The 20,676-nt window shown below is 38.2% G+C and overlaps 1 protein-coding gene across 1 annotated transcript; it reads left to right on the top strand.

Annotated features, from left to right (window-relative positions):
- Nucleotides 1-2,878: 2,878 nt before the first annotated feature.
- LOC120755199 (cytochrome P450 27C1) lies at nucleotides 2,879-20,284 on the top strand. Its single transcript, XM_040069869.1, has 9 exons — nucleotides 2,879-3,205; nucleotides 7,880-8,070; nucleotides 9,723-9,922; nucleotides 11,690-11,899; nucleotides 13,244-13,407; nucleotides 15,900-16,066; nucleotides 16,831-16,909; nucleotides 17,591-17,794; nucleotides 20,168-20,284. Exons 1-9 carry the CDS (start codon nucleotides 2,879-2,881, stop codon nucleotides 20,282-20,284), a joined length of 1,659 nt encoding a protein of 552 aa, XP_039925803.1.
- The last annotated feature ends 392 nt before the right edge of the window (nucleotides 20,285-20,676 follow it).

Raw genomic sequence — 20,676 nt, 5'->3', positions numbered from 1 at the left:
TCCCTTTAAATCCTTCTGTTATATCAAAGAAATTTGGCAATTTTCATCATTAATGCATTGCCACTTATTTCTTTGTTACGCTCTGCAATTGCCTATAATGCACTCTGGAAATTCTTCAGGATGGTCAAGTTTTGGCTTTGCTTATGAAACACTGATGTCTCTTTGTAATAAAATTACAAGATGGTAAGCAGTAATGGAGGTGTCTCACAGACACTCCTGGGTCAGGACTCTTCTCAAATGGCACATTCCACTCTTTCTTTAGAGCAAGTATAAAAGCTTATTCAAAATTAATTGTATACTTCGGGTTTGTTGGTTTTTTTTTTGGTGGGTGTTTGGGATTTTTCTTTTAGGATTTCCATAATTCTTGGTTCTGATTTTTGTTTGTTTGTTTTTGTTAGTTTGTGTTTGTTTTGTTTTTTGGGTTTTTTTTCAGTAAAAAACATCTGCATGTGACTAATGAAATAAACTATTTCAGACCTTACACTGCTGAGTGTCATATTAAAACCCAACAACAGTCTATACAGACAGCAGAGAATGCATCCAATTCCTCAGCAGATGTAATACAATGGATTACTAGAATCTTTTCATGAAATTGGCTCTACTGTAATTGTATAAGCTGCACATATAAACTTGATAGCCAGTAATCACAGAATGTGTGACTGGAATTAAAACTGTGCTGAGGTTTGACAGAGATGGGATCTGAATGTCTGCAGCTGCTTTACAGGCTGCACCAGGTGACCTGCCTGCTTGACTGAAATCACAGATTCTCTGAGCATTTACATGTTGGTTTTTTTAAATGGGGTCTGTGTTTCAGACCATTTAATTGCAAACAAACAGAAATCTAACAATAAGTAAACTGAGAAGAAACTGAGTGCAGGTGGGGTTACAAAACACAGTTTCTACGCTGGGACTACCTCCAGAAATTAGTCAGAAGGAAAGCAGGTACTGTTCTGGTGAAATACTTAAAGGATAAAGCTTCTGAAGCATTTTCAAGTAGCCTGGCTAGAAACAATATATCCTACAATGATTTTCATGGAAAAGGTGTAACAGGGGAAAATAATGGAGAATCCCAAATATGGAAACTGGAAAAAGGTACAGAGAAAGCTACCAGTTGCAAAACTGGTAACCTTTACAGCATAATGTATCTAAGTTTATCTCACTATATTAATAGCAGCAGATGCTTTACCTTAACCATGTATGACTTCAAACAAACAAACAACAAAAAAAAGTCAACCATACTGATAGCTGTGAGCAGGCGTTTCTACGATGGGTGCACATATCTAGCGATCTAGAAATTACAATGTTGATATAATTTAAAAATCTGTATACCTGTCTCTCTCCAAGCATCCTTAGATAAATATCAAAGAAATAATGCATCAGCAGTACACAGAAATGTAGCAAGGAAAACTTCAGTGGTTCCCTGATGATGTTCTCAAACCTGTTCTTGTAAAGCTCAGTGGTAGCAAGAACGTAATGTCCCACAATGCCTTGGCTACCTGAAATGTGAGGTACCAAGGCTACCTGAAAAAGTAATCAAGAAATCTGTAGCTGCAAACTAAGCCCATTATTTTCTTTCTTTTCTCTGACATGCACCTTTTTTAACAAAAGATGTACGCTGTAGGCTGTTGTCATGCTTGTGGTAGTCATCTTTCCCAGATGAAGTAAGACTCCCAACCTCCTTATGTGGCTTTTAAAAATATTCTCATTTCTTTTTCCTGTTGCTCTTCTCTGGACCTTTTCAAGTATGACGAAATCCATTCAATGGCACGATTTTAGCTTAAACCAGCATGTACACTAACAGGTTTTATTTCTGTAATATTTACTGCTGTATCCATAAAGACTGATGCACCTAACTTCAGACTTGTTTGTTTCAGCAGAGTTATCAGTACCCAAAGTAAGCATGTACACAGAGCTTAATCAGAATACAGCCTCAAAAATCTAAGTGAATATAAATCTAAGTGAATATAAAGGAAAACAAAAGCTACTAACTTTGATGCTCACTAGATTTACTTTACCAGCAGTTTATTCATAATTCTGTTCTAGATATGTGGCTCTTCCTTGAGATTTTCCTCTATGCTCAAATTTTATCTGAGTGTCTGATTCACTTAAAAACCAAGATAGTCTCTTCCACATCGTTTCTGAGACTAATCAATGTTTTACAGATAATCACTAACACCTTTAGAACTATACAGAAATACATCTGAAAATAACACAAATACTTCTTAAACTGTGCAGATTTCTACAAAAGTTGACACAAGCTGCTTGTGCAGCATATCCTGTCCAAAAGCTAAATCATTCCACAATACAAATAACATCTCTGAATATTGTAATTTACAGGAATTTTTTGGTAAGATTATGGTGTAAGACCACTTATATGTGGATGCACAAATGTTTTTCATTTATATTACAGGATAATTAACAGTCCTAAGATAACTTCTTGCAGAAAATACCCTATTTTCTAATAGGGTGAATATTTTCTAACACAGGTGAATGAATCAATGCCACAGGGAAAAAAAAAAAAAAAAATAGGCTTAATCCTGCCTTTTTAAAATAGGAAAAACATGGGGTGAGTTTTTCACCGAACTAATGGGTGAAAGAGGCAAAACCTGAACTTTGGCTGCATGTATAATGGATAAATTTATCTGATTTGAATTATACAAAATAATAGGTTCGTTCTATTCAAGTCTCATCCCAGACCCACCCCCCTTTTCCAGCCCTAGGGGAGGGAGCGTTAAATAATGGTCTGTGTAAACTGATGCTCATGCAGTAAGAGTTTGGAGAAGTGCTGCTTGTACAAGTTAAAGCAGGCACTGAAGAAAGAGCAACCAAATAAAAAGCAGCTGTAGGAGCAAAGTGGACCCTTCTGAAATTGAAAGATATGTCTTTCTTCACCAGAGTTTTGACGATGAAATGCAAGCAGACACTTGAATGTGAGAGGACTTACTTTTTTTACCAGGCGCTTTTTGCCAGCAGCAGGTTTCCCGGGCAGCCGCGGCTGTGCAGCAGCCAGTCGCTGGAGGTGCGGAGCAGCCCGCGGGCAGCGGCGGGGAACAAAGGCGAGGGGCGCGGAGCGGAGCTGCTGGAGCCCCCCCCGCGCCGCCTGGGCAGGGTGAAGAGCCTGCACGAAATGCCCGGACCCAACACCCTCTACAACCTCTACGAGTTCTTCTGGAAGGACGGCTTCGGCCGCATTCATGAAATCCAGGTACAGCTTCCTCGGGTACTTAATGCTTTAATCACGCCAGGATCACTTAAACCTTTCCTTTCCTCCCCTCGTAAAGCGCTCGTGGATCGCCGGGTTAGCAGCACCGCAGCTGGGCATCGCCGCGCCGCCTTCCCGCTGGGGAGAGCCGGCTTTCAAGGGATCCCCCGCTCCAATTCCCGCAGCACCGGAGGCTCCGGGCAGTTTTGTTGCTCAGGGGATCCCACGATCCCGGTTCTCCGTGCTCCGGAGCCTGCGAGCGCTCCCCGCGCATCTTTGTGCGCGTTTTGAACCTCTGGGGAGGTGCCTCGAGCTGAAAGAACAAGGGGAAAAAAAAAAAAAAAGAAAAAAAAAAAAGTTTTGGTTTTTTTTTTTTTTTTTTTTTTTAAACTGGGCTCTTTCACAAGCTGGCAGAGAGCTTATTTTTGGCGGGCAGGGCTTGGAAGCGTGGGCTTCCCTGGACTCTTAGACCGCAGCACCAACCCGTGAGGCGAAGATGTTCAGCACCCGGGGCCGCCCCAGCCCGGCCCGGCGCTGCTCCGCCGCGTTCAGAGACCATTTTGTCTCTCCTGCCCCAGCCTCCTCTTACATAAATACACTTTGCCTATATCGGTGCCCTGAGGGGGCGGTAGATGCGCCTGGCCCCGCTGCCGTCAGCGCCGGCCGGCCCCCGTCCCTCAGCGGGAGGCGGGCGGTTTGAACCTCGCCGGGGGGGCGAGGCCCAGGCCCGGGAGCGGGGCCGAGGGCCGGGCCCGGGAGCGGCGGCGACTGGCACCGCCGGCCCTGCCGCCCCCTCCCCGGCCGCCACATGGGCGCGGGGGAGGGGAGCGGGTGGCGGGAAGCGGGGCCGGATGGCGGCGTGAGGGGAGGGGGAGAGGGAGGGCGGGCCGAGAGCGGCTCCTGTCACCTGGCTTGTGGCGGGGCTGGAGCGGGGCGAGGCGGTCAAGCGAAGCAGAGCCCGGGTGGGGCTTGTGAAGCGTCCTCTGGTCTGGGCACCGCCACCGCTGTGCTGTCCCGCGGGCCGCGGCGGGTCCCCTCCGTCGGTCCACCTGGTGAGGGTGCGGTGTCCCTGAGGGAGCTGGGTGGACGAGGATCCTCCTCTGTGCAGCGCCTCGGTGATGCTGTCATGGGCAGCACTCTTACCGCAAGGCTATCGCTATCCAGAGATGAATTCTTTCGCTTGCTTGGCCAAACATGTGGGTTTCATTCCTAAAAGTCACAGTGCATCTCCTGGGGCTTTTTCCCTGTGTAGAAGCGATTCTAAAGGAAGGGCTTTGTGTATAAGGGAGTAAAGCTGTGTGTTTCACTCTGTTGCAACTGATCCATAAGCTTTCCACCGGCAGTACAAATCTCACTGGAGACACCTCAAACGGGGCATTTAATATTTTGCTTTTCTTAGTGACCTTTCCCAGATCGCTAGGAAGAAATTCACTGTCAGCCCTAAGAGGTTTGCTGCCTGAAAATTACTGAAATTCCAGGAAGAAAGAAGAGAGAGAAAGGAAAATAAAAACAGAAAAGGGAAATCAAAGAAAACAAAACTTTAAATGGTTTGAGAATCAAAATTTGAAAGTTAAGATTTACAAATGGCCTAAAAACACCAGGAAGAGGCAAGAGACAGGAAAAAAAAAAAACAAAAAAGGAGTCACATAAGTTAGTTTTGTCCAGCTTTCTTATATTTATCATTTGGATTTTAAAGAAGAAATGTTAGGATGTATGCTGTATTCCATGGCAGCCAAACTGGATTGCTAATGATGAATTGCTCAGCTTGATTGCTTGCTAACTAAGACATGCAGATGAAACTTGAAGACGACTAAAGCTCCTTGTTTCATTCTGTTTCTTTTTTTCCCCTCTAACTCTGTGGTGTTGCACAGAATTTGAGAGGTACTCATCACAGTTTCATAACACTAGAAAAGTTGCTACAATTGGTTTCAAGTTCTTTCACTGTCAAAATAGTGAAAATGATTTGAAATGTTAAAAAGAATATAAGACATCCAAGATAGTATATAATTTTCATACTAGTATCAGCTAGTATATGCTACCAGCTGATATGGGTATTTTCTTCTTTAGTGAGTACTATTCCTAGAAAGGAAAGCTCCAAGAAGGATAAGGAGAAGTTGCAATATAATACTAGTTTTTATTCTGCTTAGGGTCTCAGGAATCACAGCATGCCCTGTTTGCCTACACGTAGAATGCAAGTAGGCATTAAATTGAACAGTCTGTTAAATTTAACAATACAGTGAACATCAGGAATGAATTAATCCCAAACCCTTCGGTAACTAGCACAGCTACTTAAACGATGTCCTTTGGTGCACACAAATATTTCTGCGCTATATGCAGAAGGGGTGGGGAAGCCGAGCGCTTTTTCACAAAGGAGGTTCTGTTCTCAGTAATGTGATTCCAGTCCTGGCCAAAGTAGTAATGCCTACAGCAATTATGACAAAGGGAAAGTATTTTTAATTTGATGGGGTTAGAGCTCTTTTGTCTCATCAGTGCTATGTAAGGATAAAGAAAAGAAAGGTGAGGAGGGAGGGATTTGGATGCTGGCAGTTTGAATTTGTGGTGTGTGAAAGAATGACTGGTGTGAGAGTGGTATGTGAGGCACTATACTGGAGCATTTTCAAGGTTTGGAAGAAGGGAAAGAAAAGCCCTTGTTGTAATAGAAAATATAGAAATAGAAATCCTGGGCATTTTTTAGTACATGAAGTTGATAGAATGGTTTTCAGTTTATTGAAAGAAAGGGATGTCCAAATACTTTGTCTGTTTCCATTTCTGGTGTAAAACTGGTATTTATTTGATTGGATAGCTTGTCACTTGATTTATTTTCTGTTTAAGTTTGTTGTCCCATGTAAACCTCACCATCTGTGAAAAAAATAAACTCCATAAATAACAAAATTTGTTGAACTTGTTTTTCTGACTGATGGCCTGTATTCCTCTCACTCCACTGATTTTTCCTTGCCGCACTCCTTTCCCAACTCATGCTTTTTGTTAAAGACACATATTCTCAAAGTTATTATCTGCAAGTTCAGTATCCCTAAAGTATTTCTGAGGCAAGAGATACTTTGTGTTTGGGAGTGCTTGTTCATACATTGCTCTGCCTGTGGTGTTGGTTAGGAGGAGACCAAGCAGAAATGACAATTGAGTTCCTGCTGTAATTTCCCTCACCAGAATGACTAATACATGTGTCTCATACAAATCCAGATGCTGATTTTTGAAAATGGTAAGAATATTGTTGTGGGAGACCTTTAGAACTTAGATTGAAGTTGGCCATTGTGTTCCAAAAGTAGTTAAGAAGTGACTGGCAGAGACCACAATTGCACAACTCATATTTTATTTGGAAACTAGACAAAAAGAATTACATTTTTTTACATGCACTTGGTATCATATTCTGAAGAGTGATTCATGTGTCTTAAACTTATTGTTGGCAATTAAAGAATTCATCTCTGTAACTAAGATTGAATAAAATATATTTCAGATAAGTTAATCTTGGGCCAGTTATACACTTTCACAAGTGTAGTTGGTAGATCTTTGGTTTATAATCAGCATAACTGTGTGCAGATGTCTTTGGATTAGAATATAGGTAATGTGTCAAAGTTAAACTTTGATCAGTTTAACTTGTCTTAATGCTTCAACCAGAAATAAAGGCTTTAAAATTGACTTTTAAAGTCTTAATGATAGCTTTTAAATAACTGCTTTGCAGTTTTGGTGGTCGTCCCCCCGCCTCCCCCCACCCAAAAAAAAAAAAAAAAAAAAAAAAAAAAAAAAAAAAAAAAAAAAAAAAAAAGATGTACCTCAACTCTGAGTGAATTTGTAAGAATTGAGAGTTTCACTTCATGATCATGTCAGAATGCAATTTATTTGGAATAATCAGTAAGATATCATGGGACAATGACAGTAAAATCTTACTGGAAAACTTTTCAGGTTTATTTCTTTTAATTTATATACACAGTTTAATGTCTTCCAATCCTCTTTATTCATTTCCAGTCCTCTTGTTTGCCTCCAGCCTGAATCACATGATTTGTGGATCAACCACTCAGTAAACCCCACTGCAAGAATAAGACCTCACCTTTTCCTTTCTTTTGCAGAATTGGCATATGTCTCTCTCAAATTCACTGCTGACAAATCTGTTCCAAAATGCAGTTTTTCACTAGGCTGTTGCACTGTCGTTATTCATGGTTAGATGTAAGAAAATTATACATAGCTTTTATAAGCCATTAAATGGTAGAGTAAGTAGTTATTTACAAAAGATATTATACTGTATCTTTGTATTATACTGATAATTTACTCCCCTATGCTTCCATGTTTTTCATTTTTGCAGACATTCTTTCTAACCTGTTTGATCTGAAGGGATGTGTTTTAAAGTGCACCAGGTCCTTTCATCTTTTCAGTGTTTGGTTTCACTCACACTCTGTGCCTTAGAGCTTTGAGTCTTTTCAGTCAGGGTCCTGAACTGTATGACCTCTCTGTTTTCCTTGTGAATATTTCACAGTAATGCTTAGATGCCTCTCCTGACATTTCAAACTGTTCCTTGACTGGAAAACTGGGGATCAAATTCTAGATGTGAGAGATTGTGTGTGCCAAATTGTCAGTTTCATGTGTATGACAAATTGTCAGTTTCCTTTGTGATCGTTTTCCTTAGTAATACTTGACTTCTGTTTCTCTTTGTTGGTGATGCTGTAGCAAAAACACACACAGGAATATGGAAAGATCTTCAAGTCTCACTTTGGTCCCCAGTTTGTTGTATCCATTGCAGATCGAGACATGGTTGCTCAAGTGCTCCGAGCAGAAGGCAGAGCACCACAAAGAGCCAACATGGAATCCTGGCAGGAGTACAGAGATTTACGGGGGAGAGCCACGGGGCTCATTTCTGCGTAAGTGTTGTTAGTCCTTCGCTTTCCTTGTTGTCTTGATTTTTCTAGCGATTTTCTGAAGGACTGTGGGGGTCATCTGGAAATCAGGCTTTTCTGTGTGGGGAAATTTGTGTGTCTAGTGGGGGGAAGGGAGTAGGTATTTGTGGTGAATGCTGTGAATTTGTTCTGCTGTGAATTTTCAAAGCGATAGTAATGATGTGTAGTTGAATGTGCAGTGAGCTACTTTGCATGAAGGCGCTCTTTGGGAATGTGTATCAACTGGAGCTGTCTGAGCTGACTCACTTACCTGCAAGCAGTTTTACAGAATAGAGCTTTCTAGCTTTGGCATTGCACTGCCTAAGTGTGGGTTTATTGCATCAGTTCTGGACTGTTCCGTCTGCCTGGCAGTGTGCTGTGTGGAATTGTTGGCCCAGATTGGGTTTAGCTTTATTGTTCACTGAAGTGCCCCCTCAGTAGACTAATGTAAAGAATGGTCAATTCACACTGCAGTGCATCTGCACACAGATATTTTTGAATCTGGCTGATTCCAGAGGAGTTATCTGTCTGTACAGCTTGCATAACCTGGCAGCACATGTGGGTGTGGTTAATTGCCACTGGGAACTACTCACAGTTCCCACTGACATAGGATGTTTATTTAGAGGGAAATTAATTTCCTGAGTCATGGACTGTCTGTTTTTTCATGGTAGTAAAAGGCTTTATGTATTGCGCTGTAGACTCAAATCTTAAGCTGCGGTTGAGACTCAAACTAACAGTTCCTTGACACTTAGTGAAAAGAGATCTTAAATCAGGAGACTTGGGAAATATCTGTTAAAGACATCAAATTCTTCTGCTGGCCAATAAGTTTCTGTGCCTTGCAATGACATTGCTCCAGGTAAAAAAAGTTCTGGGAAATATAACGATTTAAAATAAACACATAAAAGATAATTGCCCATTTTCATAAGGAATGGAAAGGTATCCCTGGAACCACTGTTCCCAAATACTCTGCTCATATGGAGTATGTAGGTAATATAATTCAGATTTTTAGTCTTCAGCACAAAGATTTCCATGCGTAGCTCAGCTAAAGCAGAATCTGTAGAGACAGATAGATCTGCTCTCCTTTTACTTTTTAGGTTTAGAACTGGGGTAGTTGAAAGTGACGTATCAGTAATGGAATTTATGGTACCAGCTCAAGTCATTGATTTGTCAGATCTGGATGTGATACCTTTATTTGGTAATTAAGTACTGGTTCTGTGTAAAAGCAATTTTGCAGACTACCCATTCAAATATTTATTCAAAGGAATTTTAACAGAATTTTACTAATTTCTTGCATTAGCCACTAGTAACATAAGGACTAACATAAGGACTAACATAGGGACTAACATAGGGACACTTGCCAAATTCAAAACACCAAGTGGGCAAGTTCTGTCACTCAACCCAGAGATAGATTTACAACTTAACATACATGTTGCAACACTGAAATTTAAGAGAATGTGTGATAAATACAGAATAAATTTGTAGGAGCATAATACAAAATATGCATTATCATAATTTTTATTTTACCATTTGCTTTCATTTGACATGAAAAATTGCAAACAGTTTGGTTGCAGAGCTCTTACCCAGCTGATGATTGTTAAGGAAAACTATACAAAGATATTATTAATAATTTCTTCTAGGGAGGGGGAGCAATGGCTAAAAATGAGAAGTGTACTGAGGCAAAAAATTCTGAAACCCAAAGATGTGGCTGTTTACTCTGAAGGAGTCAATGAAGTTATCGCAGACTTAATTAAAAGAATCCACACCCTCAGAAGTCAAGAGGAGGATGGGGAAACAGTGACAAATGTTAACAACCTTTTCTTCAAGTATTCAATGGAAGGTAAGCCCAGGCTGGATCTGTAAAGAAGATGGATGTAAAGCAGTGGTTGTGGTTAGGCATGTCTGTCAAATGACCGTGCTTTGTTGTGATGAATCTGAAAAGGGAAGTTTGATATTCTGCATTCGTGTGACTTCCTAAGTAACGCAGTGAGTATTGATAGAATTTCTTTGCAAAGTCCAAAGAGCTGGTATCTTGTATTAAGGAGCAATTCCCATGGAAATGCTGGTGTATAGGTAAAATGTTCAATCAAGGCTTTGAACAGTCTCAATACTTGTTTTCTGTATTAATTTCTCAAGAACAGGGGCGCTGACCTTCTAACAAGTGGCTTCTAAGACAGGCTAATTTCACAATATACCAACCAAATTCCAATGAGGAATCACCACGTGATGTATCTAAATTCAATTCACATCTTAATGTGGGAAAAGTTACTGCTTTTCCCTGCCTACAGATGCCAAGTATGGGATTGTTATGCTTCCCTTAAGATCATCTGCCACTGGCTATCATTAATGAGGCAATGCTGAATGGAACCCCGTATGGCATTTCCTGTGTTCTTACAGAAATCTCATGGTGATACATATGTCATGTATTTCTTTAACTGACTGCATACAACCCCATCTTGTTATATGAAATGCCTTTTAAAAACATCGGCGCTCTGCTGACAGGCAGCTGAGTAATTTGGGATTTGAAGAATTTCCAAATTGCTCACTTATGAAGATGTTGTGTCAAATTGCTGGCTGCCTGCTTGGTCTGTTTCACATTAATAGTGTCTAAAAATGGCATTTAACTACCACTTTATGGAATTTCAAACCGTGAGCTTACAGATTCACTATAACTGATGGGTTAGTTTAAATTCTTCACATTCTTTTAGTTTTTCATTTATAACTTGTGCCTGGCACACACTTGTTTTCTATACGACTTGCTGTTTATATAACTTTCACTGTAACTGTTCAGGGAACCAAGTAAGATCTAAGATTTCTTTGAAGGGACCATGTAAACAGCAAGAGGATGTATAAGAACTAGCAGTTTCTGAAAGAGGCACAAAAGAAAGAAAAGATGCAGAAAAATATTTTCCCAGAGAGGAAAATTAGGAAAGGAAGAAAGAAAGAAAGAATTGAAAATAACCAAATTTTAAAACAATTTTTGTCAGTAAAGATAATTTCTAGTGAGAGGCCTGCAAAACTGCAGAAAAACATCTGTGAAAATTACAGCAAGTCAAAACAAGAGACAGTCAACTTTGTCACTTGCAACAGTGTCATACTTGATGCTTTTCAGGGCCGGGTGTAGCATGGTGTATGCAGTAAAAGCACTGTCTGGAGTGCAAGATTCTTATCCATTTATACAGACTCATTTGCTACCAACTGATGACACAGAGACACAGCCTCTGGTAGAAACTCCTGCGTTGTCACTGTTATCAGAAATATCTTGGACTTGTGTGTCCCTGTGTGTTCAGAAGCCAACAGGGCAGGCTCAGGATTCATAGTGCAGTGCAAAACACAGCAAACTGGCTGGAGGCTGCTCTACTCCTGGTGGAATTCCTGGCTGTCATCTCATGCTGAGCATTACTGACATAGCAACTACTCTCTTGCTGCAATGTTTAGCTGGGCTATTTTACTGTGTTTTGAATTTCTCTTTTATCAGTTTCCCAACGGAAGTAATATTAATAATAATAAACATTTCTTGTAAGGTAGTTCCACTTTATGTTAGTTAATTCCTTAAATTGTTAATACGTATTGATGTGTATAGAAATGAGTATTTTTTTATGTGCAGGTGTGGCGACCATTCTGTATGAATGCCGGCTGGGCTGCCTGGAAAACAATATCCCACAGCAGACTGTCGAATATATTGAGGCTCTGGAATTGATGTTTAGCATGTTTAAGACCACTATGTATGCAGGTGCTATTCCCAAATGGCTTCGTCCACTTATTCCAAAACCCTGGAGAGAGTTCTGCAGATCCTGGGATGGACTCTTCAAATTTAGTAAGATTTAGTAGTAGAAAAGTTCAGCTGTATTTCTGCAGGTTCTGTGTGTCTTTGAACGGGACAAGCTGCTTTTCTCTTCTAAAATTAGAAGAAGACATTGTGGCAGAAGTAAGTTTCATATTAAATCCAGACTGGCCAGGGGAACTGTTTTAAAAATATTCTACCAAAACCAAACTTTACCAGAACATTTCAAAACTCCCCTATTTTATCCTGCTCTTTCTTTGTTTATCCCCATCTGTTGTCACACCAGGTCCAAGTGCTTTGCCAAGGTCTTATCTTAAGCCACTTCAATTTTAATGAGGGTAGTTTTGACTTCAGCAAAATTTTAATTAAGCACCCTGACAAATAATAACCACTAAAACTGATGAGAAAGTTAATAAACTATGCTCTGGCAATTAATTAAACACTTTGTAAGGTTGATATTTACATACATACATACATATATATATACACACACACAAGTGTATAAGTTGACATCCAAGTACATTGATGTACTACAGCATGAGTTTTATGGTAAATAAAATTCCAGGTACTTTATGAATCAGTTTTCATGTGAGTAGGAAGGAGTTGTCTTTGCAGTTTTATTTTTTTAATGTTTTTGAATTAAAAAAACAAACAAACAAACAAAAAAAAACCCAAAAAAACCCCAACCCAAAACCTTGAACAGTTTTTCTCTCTTAAGTATTAGAAAACTGCATACCTTTTTTTTTTGCTTTTTTTCGGTAAGCTCCTTCTGTGAGCCATTAACTTCCTGAGGAGGTTTTCTCTTCTTAAATCCGTTGTTTGACCGAAGATGCTTTTGTTTGGTTTGGTGTTTGCAGTCACTGGAGTATACATGGAACTGTGGGTGAAATTACTCAGCATGCCATTCGCTGAAGTTTTTGAATTTTTGTTATTACTTGATGTTCCTCATCTTGGTCTTCAGAATATTTAAGCTGTGTCTTTGACCTTCTGGCTGCTGCTAGCATCTTGCAGCAGCTTCTCTGTGCTGAGTTGCAGCACGCTCTGCAGAGTTCACCACTTCTTGCAGAGTCATCAGGAGACAAGCCAGGTGGGTGTAAACACCTGGCCTCGAGCTTCCTTCGGGGAACTGAAGTGTCTCGTGTCCCTTCTTTGTGCTTAGCATTCTCATGCTGTGAGCTACCAAGGCTCCTATCAGCTCAATCTTTCCTTGCCATATGTACCCAAGGACCTCCACCACCAATCCTGGATTTTTCCTTAAGAAAAAAGAAATTTTTCCCCCCTGAAAGTGCAGTGTAGCGTAAGTGAGAAATGTGATTACTGAATGGAACTAGCAGAAAAATAAAGATGGAGGCTTAACATTTTTTTTGAATCCCAAAGGTCAAATCCATGTTGACAACAAATTGAAGGCTATTCAGTCTCAGCTGGACCAAGGAGAAGGAGTGCATGGTGGGCTACTTACACACCTCCTAGTGAGTAAGGAACTTACTTTGGAAGAGATATATGCCAACATGACTGAAATGCTTCTGGCAGGAGTGGACACAGTAAGCTTGTTACCATTTTCCTTGTGCATAGTTGTTTTTGTAAACCAGTATCACTGGCAGCTCTCTTCAGAGGGATTATATTGTTTATAAGGATGTAATTTTAACACATTTAAGCCATGACGCCTTTAAAGTGATAATATACAAAATACTTCCTGTACTGTTTAATCTCTCCACTGGAATGAAATCAGTGTTCTGACCCAGTCATGGTTTTCAGGAACCCATCATTTGGGTGTCAGCTTGTATTTCACGTATTTGCTTTTTACTAGTTTGCTTATCCAGGTTGGTGTTTGTGCTACTTTAGGTAGACTACAACAGAAAAGTTAGCTGAAAGTTAGTGTGAAAAAAAATGATCAATAAATTCGTGTAGAGTTTGTAAAGGATTTTCATGTGTGGCAAATTAAATCATCTTGGACACATATTATAGATCAGATACCTGCTTTCTGCTGGAATCCATTAGGAAGGGGATGTTGGGCCAGTGATGATGCGGATAAGGCATAAGTTCACTCTACTCCTGCTTGTGCTGGCAACATAGATTCAGGCTGAGGCAAAGAGCCATGGTAAAAGCTCAGGATTATTTGGGCTGGTGTATCCAATATGTTAACACCTAGGAACATGTTTCAAGTGTCTCTCATTCTTCATTCTTCTGATTTGCCATACAGACCATTTGAAGAAACATTAATGTCATGTGTGTATCTTCCCCTCTCATTCCTATATGAAATCAGTGTAGCTCAGTACTGACTGCAGCATGACACTTCGAAGAATAAGGAAAAAGAGAGATGAGTTATTTTATGTAAAAGGTATACAGAGTTATTTAGAATATCAATGAACACTGCTACTATAAATGATTGTTACTGAACAAAATTTTCAAAGAAATTATATTCATTTGATAAAGAAGTGCTATGTAGGACCTAAATAGTCTTGCAGTAGAAAAGTTTAAAATAAATAAAAAAGTAAAATGGTCTAAATGAAAAGAAAAACTTTCTGGATAATTGAATTCAGATTTTTTTTGGCTTAAGAAAGTTTGTAAGGTTTCTAAAGAAAACAAAAAAAAAAAACCCAACAGCAATCACTTTTGTATTCCAAAATAAGGCGCATATGTAAAACTTCTTTATGTGCTCCATTGGTTAAATGTCCTCAGAGCTTATGAGTTTGCAGAGCTTTTTGATGTTTGGTTCTTAAGCAAAACACAGTTATTCATCCCATTCATTTTCTAATCTTTCAGACCATTAATTTTTCATTTTTAGTGGTGACATTTTTCATTAAAATAAAATGACACTGTTCATGCCAAAAAGAATTTCCCTTTTTGTTTGACTCAGCTTTCTCAGCTGGCAACAATCTTTTTCTGAGAGGATGATACTTCTGACTTCCTCATTTTCAAGAACAAAACAAAAATTGAAGGAATCTTTTTTTTTCCTACTGCTGTCAATTCAGATCTCATTTCTTTCATAGAAACTGAAAGGGGTTTAGAGGATTATAAAAGCATTCAAGAGAATTGTGAGTCAATTGTTGGCTACAAGCATTTTGTCTGTTACTGGAACAGCCCTAATTGTTAAGAAGTTATGAAGGAACTGGGAAGCTGGGAAGGAACACTGCTTGTATCAGAGAAGTTCTGTACACAGCTGCCACAATTGCCAGCTCCTCTGAGTGGAACAGAACTGGCTTGCATTGTAGAAGGCACAGCCATTCAATGTTGCAAGAAAAACAAGAAAAGCTAATAAGAACGGTACTTCTAACATTATACCCCAGTTTGAAGACAAGTCATAAAAGGTCACCATCATTATGAATTTGCATTCTAAATTGATCTTAAACTTATGACCAAAATAAGACATTTCCACAAGCTGATTTTTTTCAGCTGTGGTGAAAAAAGATTAGATGATGGGTCTCCTTAAATCCTGTTGTGCTCAAAGTTGAACTGTGTCCTGCCTCGTTTCTTCTTCACAAAAAATATTTTTAAATGATAGTGGTGTAGCATTGCTTACCAAAAGGATAAAGCATAATCTTAGCAGTAATTATATCAATTCTGTTGTGTGGATGCTATGAGGGGACCACCATATGCTTAAAAGGGGTTGGAAATGTTCTGGGTAGTATTTTCTTATCTTGTTTCCTGTGAAGTGTTTTTCTTGGAAGGAAAGGTGAAATGCACATTGAAAACTAAGAGCTAACTAAATCCATTGCTGTTTAGAGTATTTATGTTTCAATATTGCTTACATAGTTGGGTTTGCATTTGGTTTGTCTGTTGCTTTTTATATTTCACTGGGAAAATATCAATATGGATTGTTGTGCTATGTGGTGGACTTTTAGATGGAAAAGAGATGAAGGAGGGGATGGCAAAGTCCGGCAACCTCCCATTGAATCCAGATGTGAATCATTGCCAGCCTGTTTCATAACTTTAAACGTATAAAACACGTAGTTGAAAGCTGATTGTTTTTCTTGGCTTGAAATTATTTTTAATGTAATCTTGTTGGGCTTGATGATTGTGTTTTCTTCTTTAGACTTCTTTTACTTTGTCCTGGGCAATATACTTGTTGGCAAAACACCCAGAGGTGCAGCAACGTGTTTATGAGGAAATAGCCAATAAGCTGGGGAAAGATCAAGTTCCAGTTGCTCACGATGTCCCAAAATTGCCTTTGATTAGAGCTGTCCTGAAAGAAACCTTGAGGTAAGTGGCAGACAACTAAAAGATTTAATTTCATGTTATTCTAATGAATTTTGAGTCCATTTTAGCATTTGTAGTTAATTGTTGCTACTGCTATTTGCTGTTTCTACTTTTATTTATTTCAGCAGTGTTGTGTCCAAGGATGCTCAAGCAATGAATAAGATAGATCATATAATGTTTAATGTTCCTAAATATGGTAGAAGTGGTATCACAGATGTAGGACATGTCTATTAAGGAATCCAAAGCTTGGTTTTCCCTTTAGTCTGTATGATCAGATGTAACAACCTCCTCCCCCACACTGGTACTTTGCAGTACCACTTCAATAATTTCAAGCTTTTTGATTTAAATTAAAGGCATGTGACATACTTTTAAAAATATGTTTATATTAAATGTTCATGAGGTGAGGGGAGTAACAGGCTTTTAGAGAAGGCATCAATAGGGCTTTTTCAGCTTTAGCAAGTAGTGCTAAAATGTCTCCAACTTGACCATCTACCTTCATGCTCATACATGTGTAAAGCAAATAAATGCATAGAGCAAATACCTCAACCTTCAGTTACTAATAAATATCTTTTCTCAGATGATGTTCATACTCTCACAGATGGTTCAAGGTCTTTGAAGCTCCAAGTGTTCTGTACTCCTGAAAAACATTTTTGGTGTGAATGAATATAGCATTCATCCTGCATATTCGTGAATGCAAATTGGAATCTAGATTTTTTTAAATTGTATTAGTTATTACTGTTGAACTTCAGATAAATATTTCTCACTAGGTTATATCCAGTATTGCCAGGAAATGGAAGAGTGACCCAAAAAGACTTGATCATTGGAGGATACTTGATACCTAAAGGGGTAGGTTCTGTTGCAGTCCTCTGCAGAGAACAGTTTAATTTTTGCAAATGAAACATGATCTGCTACAACATATATACACTTTGTTGATTTCAAAAGATTTCATCACGCTAGAACATTAAGAGGAAAGTATTTCAGTAATACTCATTTACATGCCACAAATAGATTTTCTGATTGACTTGTTGCTGCTGTTTTGATTTTTTTTGTTTGGGTCCTCACCTGAAAATGAAATTTATTATCATGACTTCTTCTTAATAATCTTGCGAGTGGAGTCTATTAATAACATATCTGTGTAATGGTATAATTCAATAAAAAAGGATGATTTTCATTATCCTTGCAGTTTTCTAATTATTTGTCTGTTAACTCCCTTTGTAGAAAGTTTCTCCCTTTTTCTTACAGCAACTTCATGAAACAATTCCTAATACTTGTGACTTGTTCCCAACTCTTTCCCTACTGCATCTCTTCTAATATATCCAGCAACTCTGAAAACAATTTGAAGTCTATTTCCTTTGACTAATTGAGGAAGGGATTTGATTTTTGAGGTATCCTTTTGTCTTTAGAATTACTCACAGTTACTTAGTTTTTATCACCTCTTATTTCAGAAATTACAGTAATTGCAAATGCTTTTAAATTTTGTTATGTGCATTGGAGCTAGCTAAATGTAAATATAATTTATTTCCTCAGACCCAGCTGGCACTTTGTCATTATGCTACATCATACAGTGAAGAAAATTTCTCAGTGGCAAATGAGTTCCGACCTGAGCGCTGGCTGAGGAAAGATAATTTGGACAGAGTAGACAACTTTGGCTCCATCCCCTTTGGTTATGGCATTCGAAGTTGTATAGGAAAAAGAATTGCAGAGCTGGAAATCCATCTTGCACTGATTCAGGTTAGAGCTGTGTAACAGCATTACAAGACGAAAAGTGATTTTTTTTTTCTTTTTTCTTTTTTTTTCTTTTTTTTTTTTTTTTTTCCAATTTATGTCATCTCTGGGTATCCTACAGTGCTCAAAACCTTTGTATTGGAATGTTGTCCAGCAAAAAAATTGAAAATAATCATGCTTCAAATGTAGCATAGTACCTAAACTACATTGCAGATTGTTCAGTACACATGATGTAAAACTAAAGGTAAGTTAAGGAAATCTATAGATTTGGTACAGAAGGGTTCTGTAAGCAAATCAGAAATCTTTCTTAATGTATATTAGAATGGTTACCTGATCAGTTTCTGTGTTTTAGTTAGAAGAATTCAGAACTTAGGAAGATCTAAAATAGATTTTATATCCTTCTACTGATCACAGTGTGATGATAAACAGTATAATTTTTCTGCATTCTGGGCTTTTCTGTCTCTTATTCTTTCTTCTAACTCATTATCATTTTAGATATGCATAATTTATAATTATATAAATAGCACATATTGAGATATATTGTTTTTTATTAGTTCATATCATAAAGAAAATGTTCTCTTTTTATCATTTACAAAGCAGCCTATAGCTCAAATAAGGAGTCCAGATTATGCAATCAAATCATGAAGATTTGGTAACCATAGTTACTTAACTGTAAAAATATTTAGATCCACTTTATGTATTCAAAGGAAAGTTTGATTGAATTTGTCTTTGAATTTCCTTCAGTAAACTTCTAGAGCAATCTCTGAACAATTAGTGCCTGTCTCTTGGAACTGAGAGTGAGAGGGCTCCCAGGGGGCTTGGTAAAACAAACACTCTTCCATCTTTTTGGAAAGGAGGCTCAAGAAAGCAATAGAGAACCTGATTTGTTTTCTGGAAAGAAACTAGAACAAAATAGCACACAAAATATTTACAAACATAGAGATGATATTTAAGTGAGTTAAAATTAGAAACACATGGAGCTAATCAAAGAGAAATTGTTTCAGACCAGTCTGATTTCTTTCTTTGACTTGATGATTTTTTACCTCATGTGGGAGTATAAAGTCATACACTCTGACTTCAAGGAAGCATTTTCACACGTCCTGTATGTTTTTCTCTCAATTAAATTAACAAAATTTGTTCCAGCTGGAAGTGCCCATAAAATGCATGCACAGCTGGTTAGAAAAAGGAAATAGCTGGAGGCACTAGCTATCAAATATTTGCTGTTGAACTGGGAAAGCATTTAATTAAAATTCTATAAAAGTCTGTCCTGCATTTGATTTAGACTGTTATTTTCAGTAACAGGGTAAGTGATGGATTAGAGAATACTTTTAGAGTTTGCACGGGATGTGAATGAAGTTAAAATCAGGGGATGGGAATATAGAATTTAAAAAAAATAAGGAGAAATGTTCCAGAAGCAAGACAAAGTTATTCATTAATGACATTTGCAAGTTAGTCCCCTTGAAAAGAAATAAATGCATAAATACAAATTTAGGAACAACTGTCCGTAATATTAGTACCATAGGAACAGACTGGAGTTGTATAGTAAAAGATAGGTCAATTCTGACAAAGCAATGTGATTCTAGATAATGTTAGCGGCATTAGCAAGGATTTTATATATCAGAAAGAGCATCTAAATTACTCAGTCTTGCCAAACACTGATGAATCCTCACTGAGTAAGGATAAACAGCCATGCACTGCATTTTAAGGACAATACAGCCAAATTCAAGGAAATTTGGAAGAAAAAGATTTTAAAAAGAGGAAAAATTAGATTAAAGTTTCCTCAAATACCTGACACTGAAAAATGTAGTTATGTGTAGGAAAATAATGCATTGGTCATCAGTCATACTAGGAGAAGTATATGAGATAATTACTTAATTTATAGAAAAAATTGAGATTTAGTATTAGGAAAAGTTGAGGATGTAGCAGTATTTCCCTCTTGAAAGTGTAAGAGCAGATAGCTGAGGTATTCTTCATTCACAAAAATGTGTCTGATGGGATTGAATCCCTATAGCTTTCTTAATAATTTCACATATTGATTGATATTAAAGGAAGTGAAATAAAAAACACATAGAGAGGAACCTCACAAAGTCAAAGACCTTAGTTCCTTTGATAGTTCAGGCTGTTTAATCTGGTTATGCAGAAGTTCTTCAGAAAGGACTTACTCAGTCCTCCCTCCATCACAGAAGGAAGATTTTGAACTATAATTTTTACCTTGTAACACCTTTTTTGTTTCCTGGATGAGAATCACAGCACTTAAACTCTGCTGACCCGGCAACAGAAATTTTGCTTGTGACAGTCTTTTATGTTCTCTTCTTTAAAGGCTACTCTTCACAGGTAATTTTGCAGTTTTGCTAATACTTGCCCTGTTTACGTTCACAGCTAATTCAGAATTTTGAAATCAAAGTTTCTCCCAAAACCGAACCAGTTCTTGCCAAAACCCATGGACTTTTGACTCCTGGAAACTCCATCAATGTCAGATTTTCTGACAGGAAGTAAAACTCAAATGTTCTGGAAGTACTTAACAATTTTCATGGAAACAGGTTTGCATTTTGTGGAAGTTTAAAACGTGCTTGTTCTCTGGTTTGTAGGTATTTGACAATATCATGAAGTATTATGTTCTGCCTTAGATCTAGCAGATAAGAGCAATTACCTCTTCAGTAACAGTTAATAACACATATGAAAATATATACCAAAATAATTCCTTCTTGCACTGGGAATCTTGTGTCTGGGAGAATTCCTAGTAATATCAACACATGCATTGAAAAAAGCCAACCAGAAGTAAATTCAGACATGTCAGTATCATTCAGTGGTTTTGTTACGCTGCTGCTCGGTGAGTGTGTTTGAGAGCAAGGGGATTATTATATAATATGTGGAAATTAGCTGCATGT

Source organism: Hirundo rustica, chromosome 7 (genome assembly GCF_015227805.2).
Source record: "Hirundo rustica isolate bHirRus1 chromosome 7, bHirRus1.pri.v3, whole genome shotgun sequence".
In the NCBI taxonomy this organism is placed as follows: domain Eukaryota; kingdom Metazoa; phylum Chordata; class Aves; order Passeriformes; family Hirundinidae; genus Hirundo; species Hirundo rustica.
Note: the sequence above shows the minus strand (reverse complement) of the source record. Positions and strands in the feature narration are given on the sequence as shown.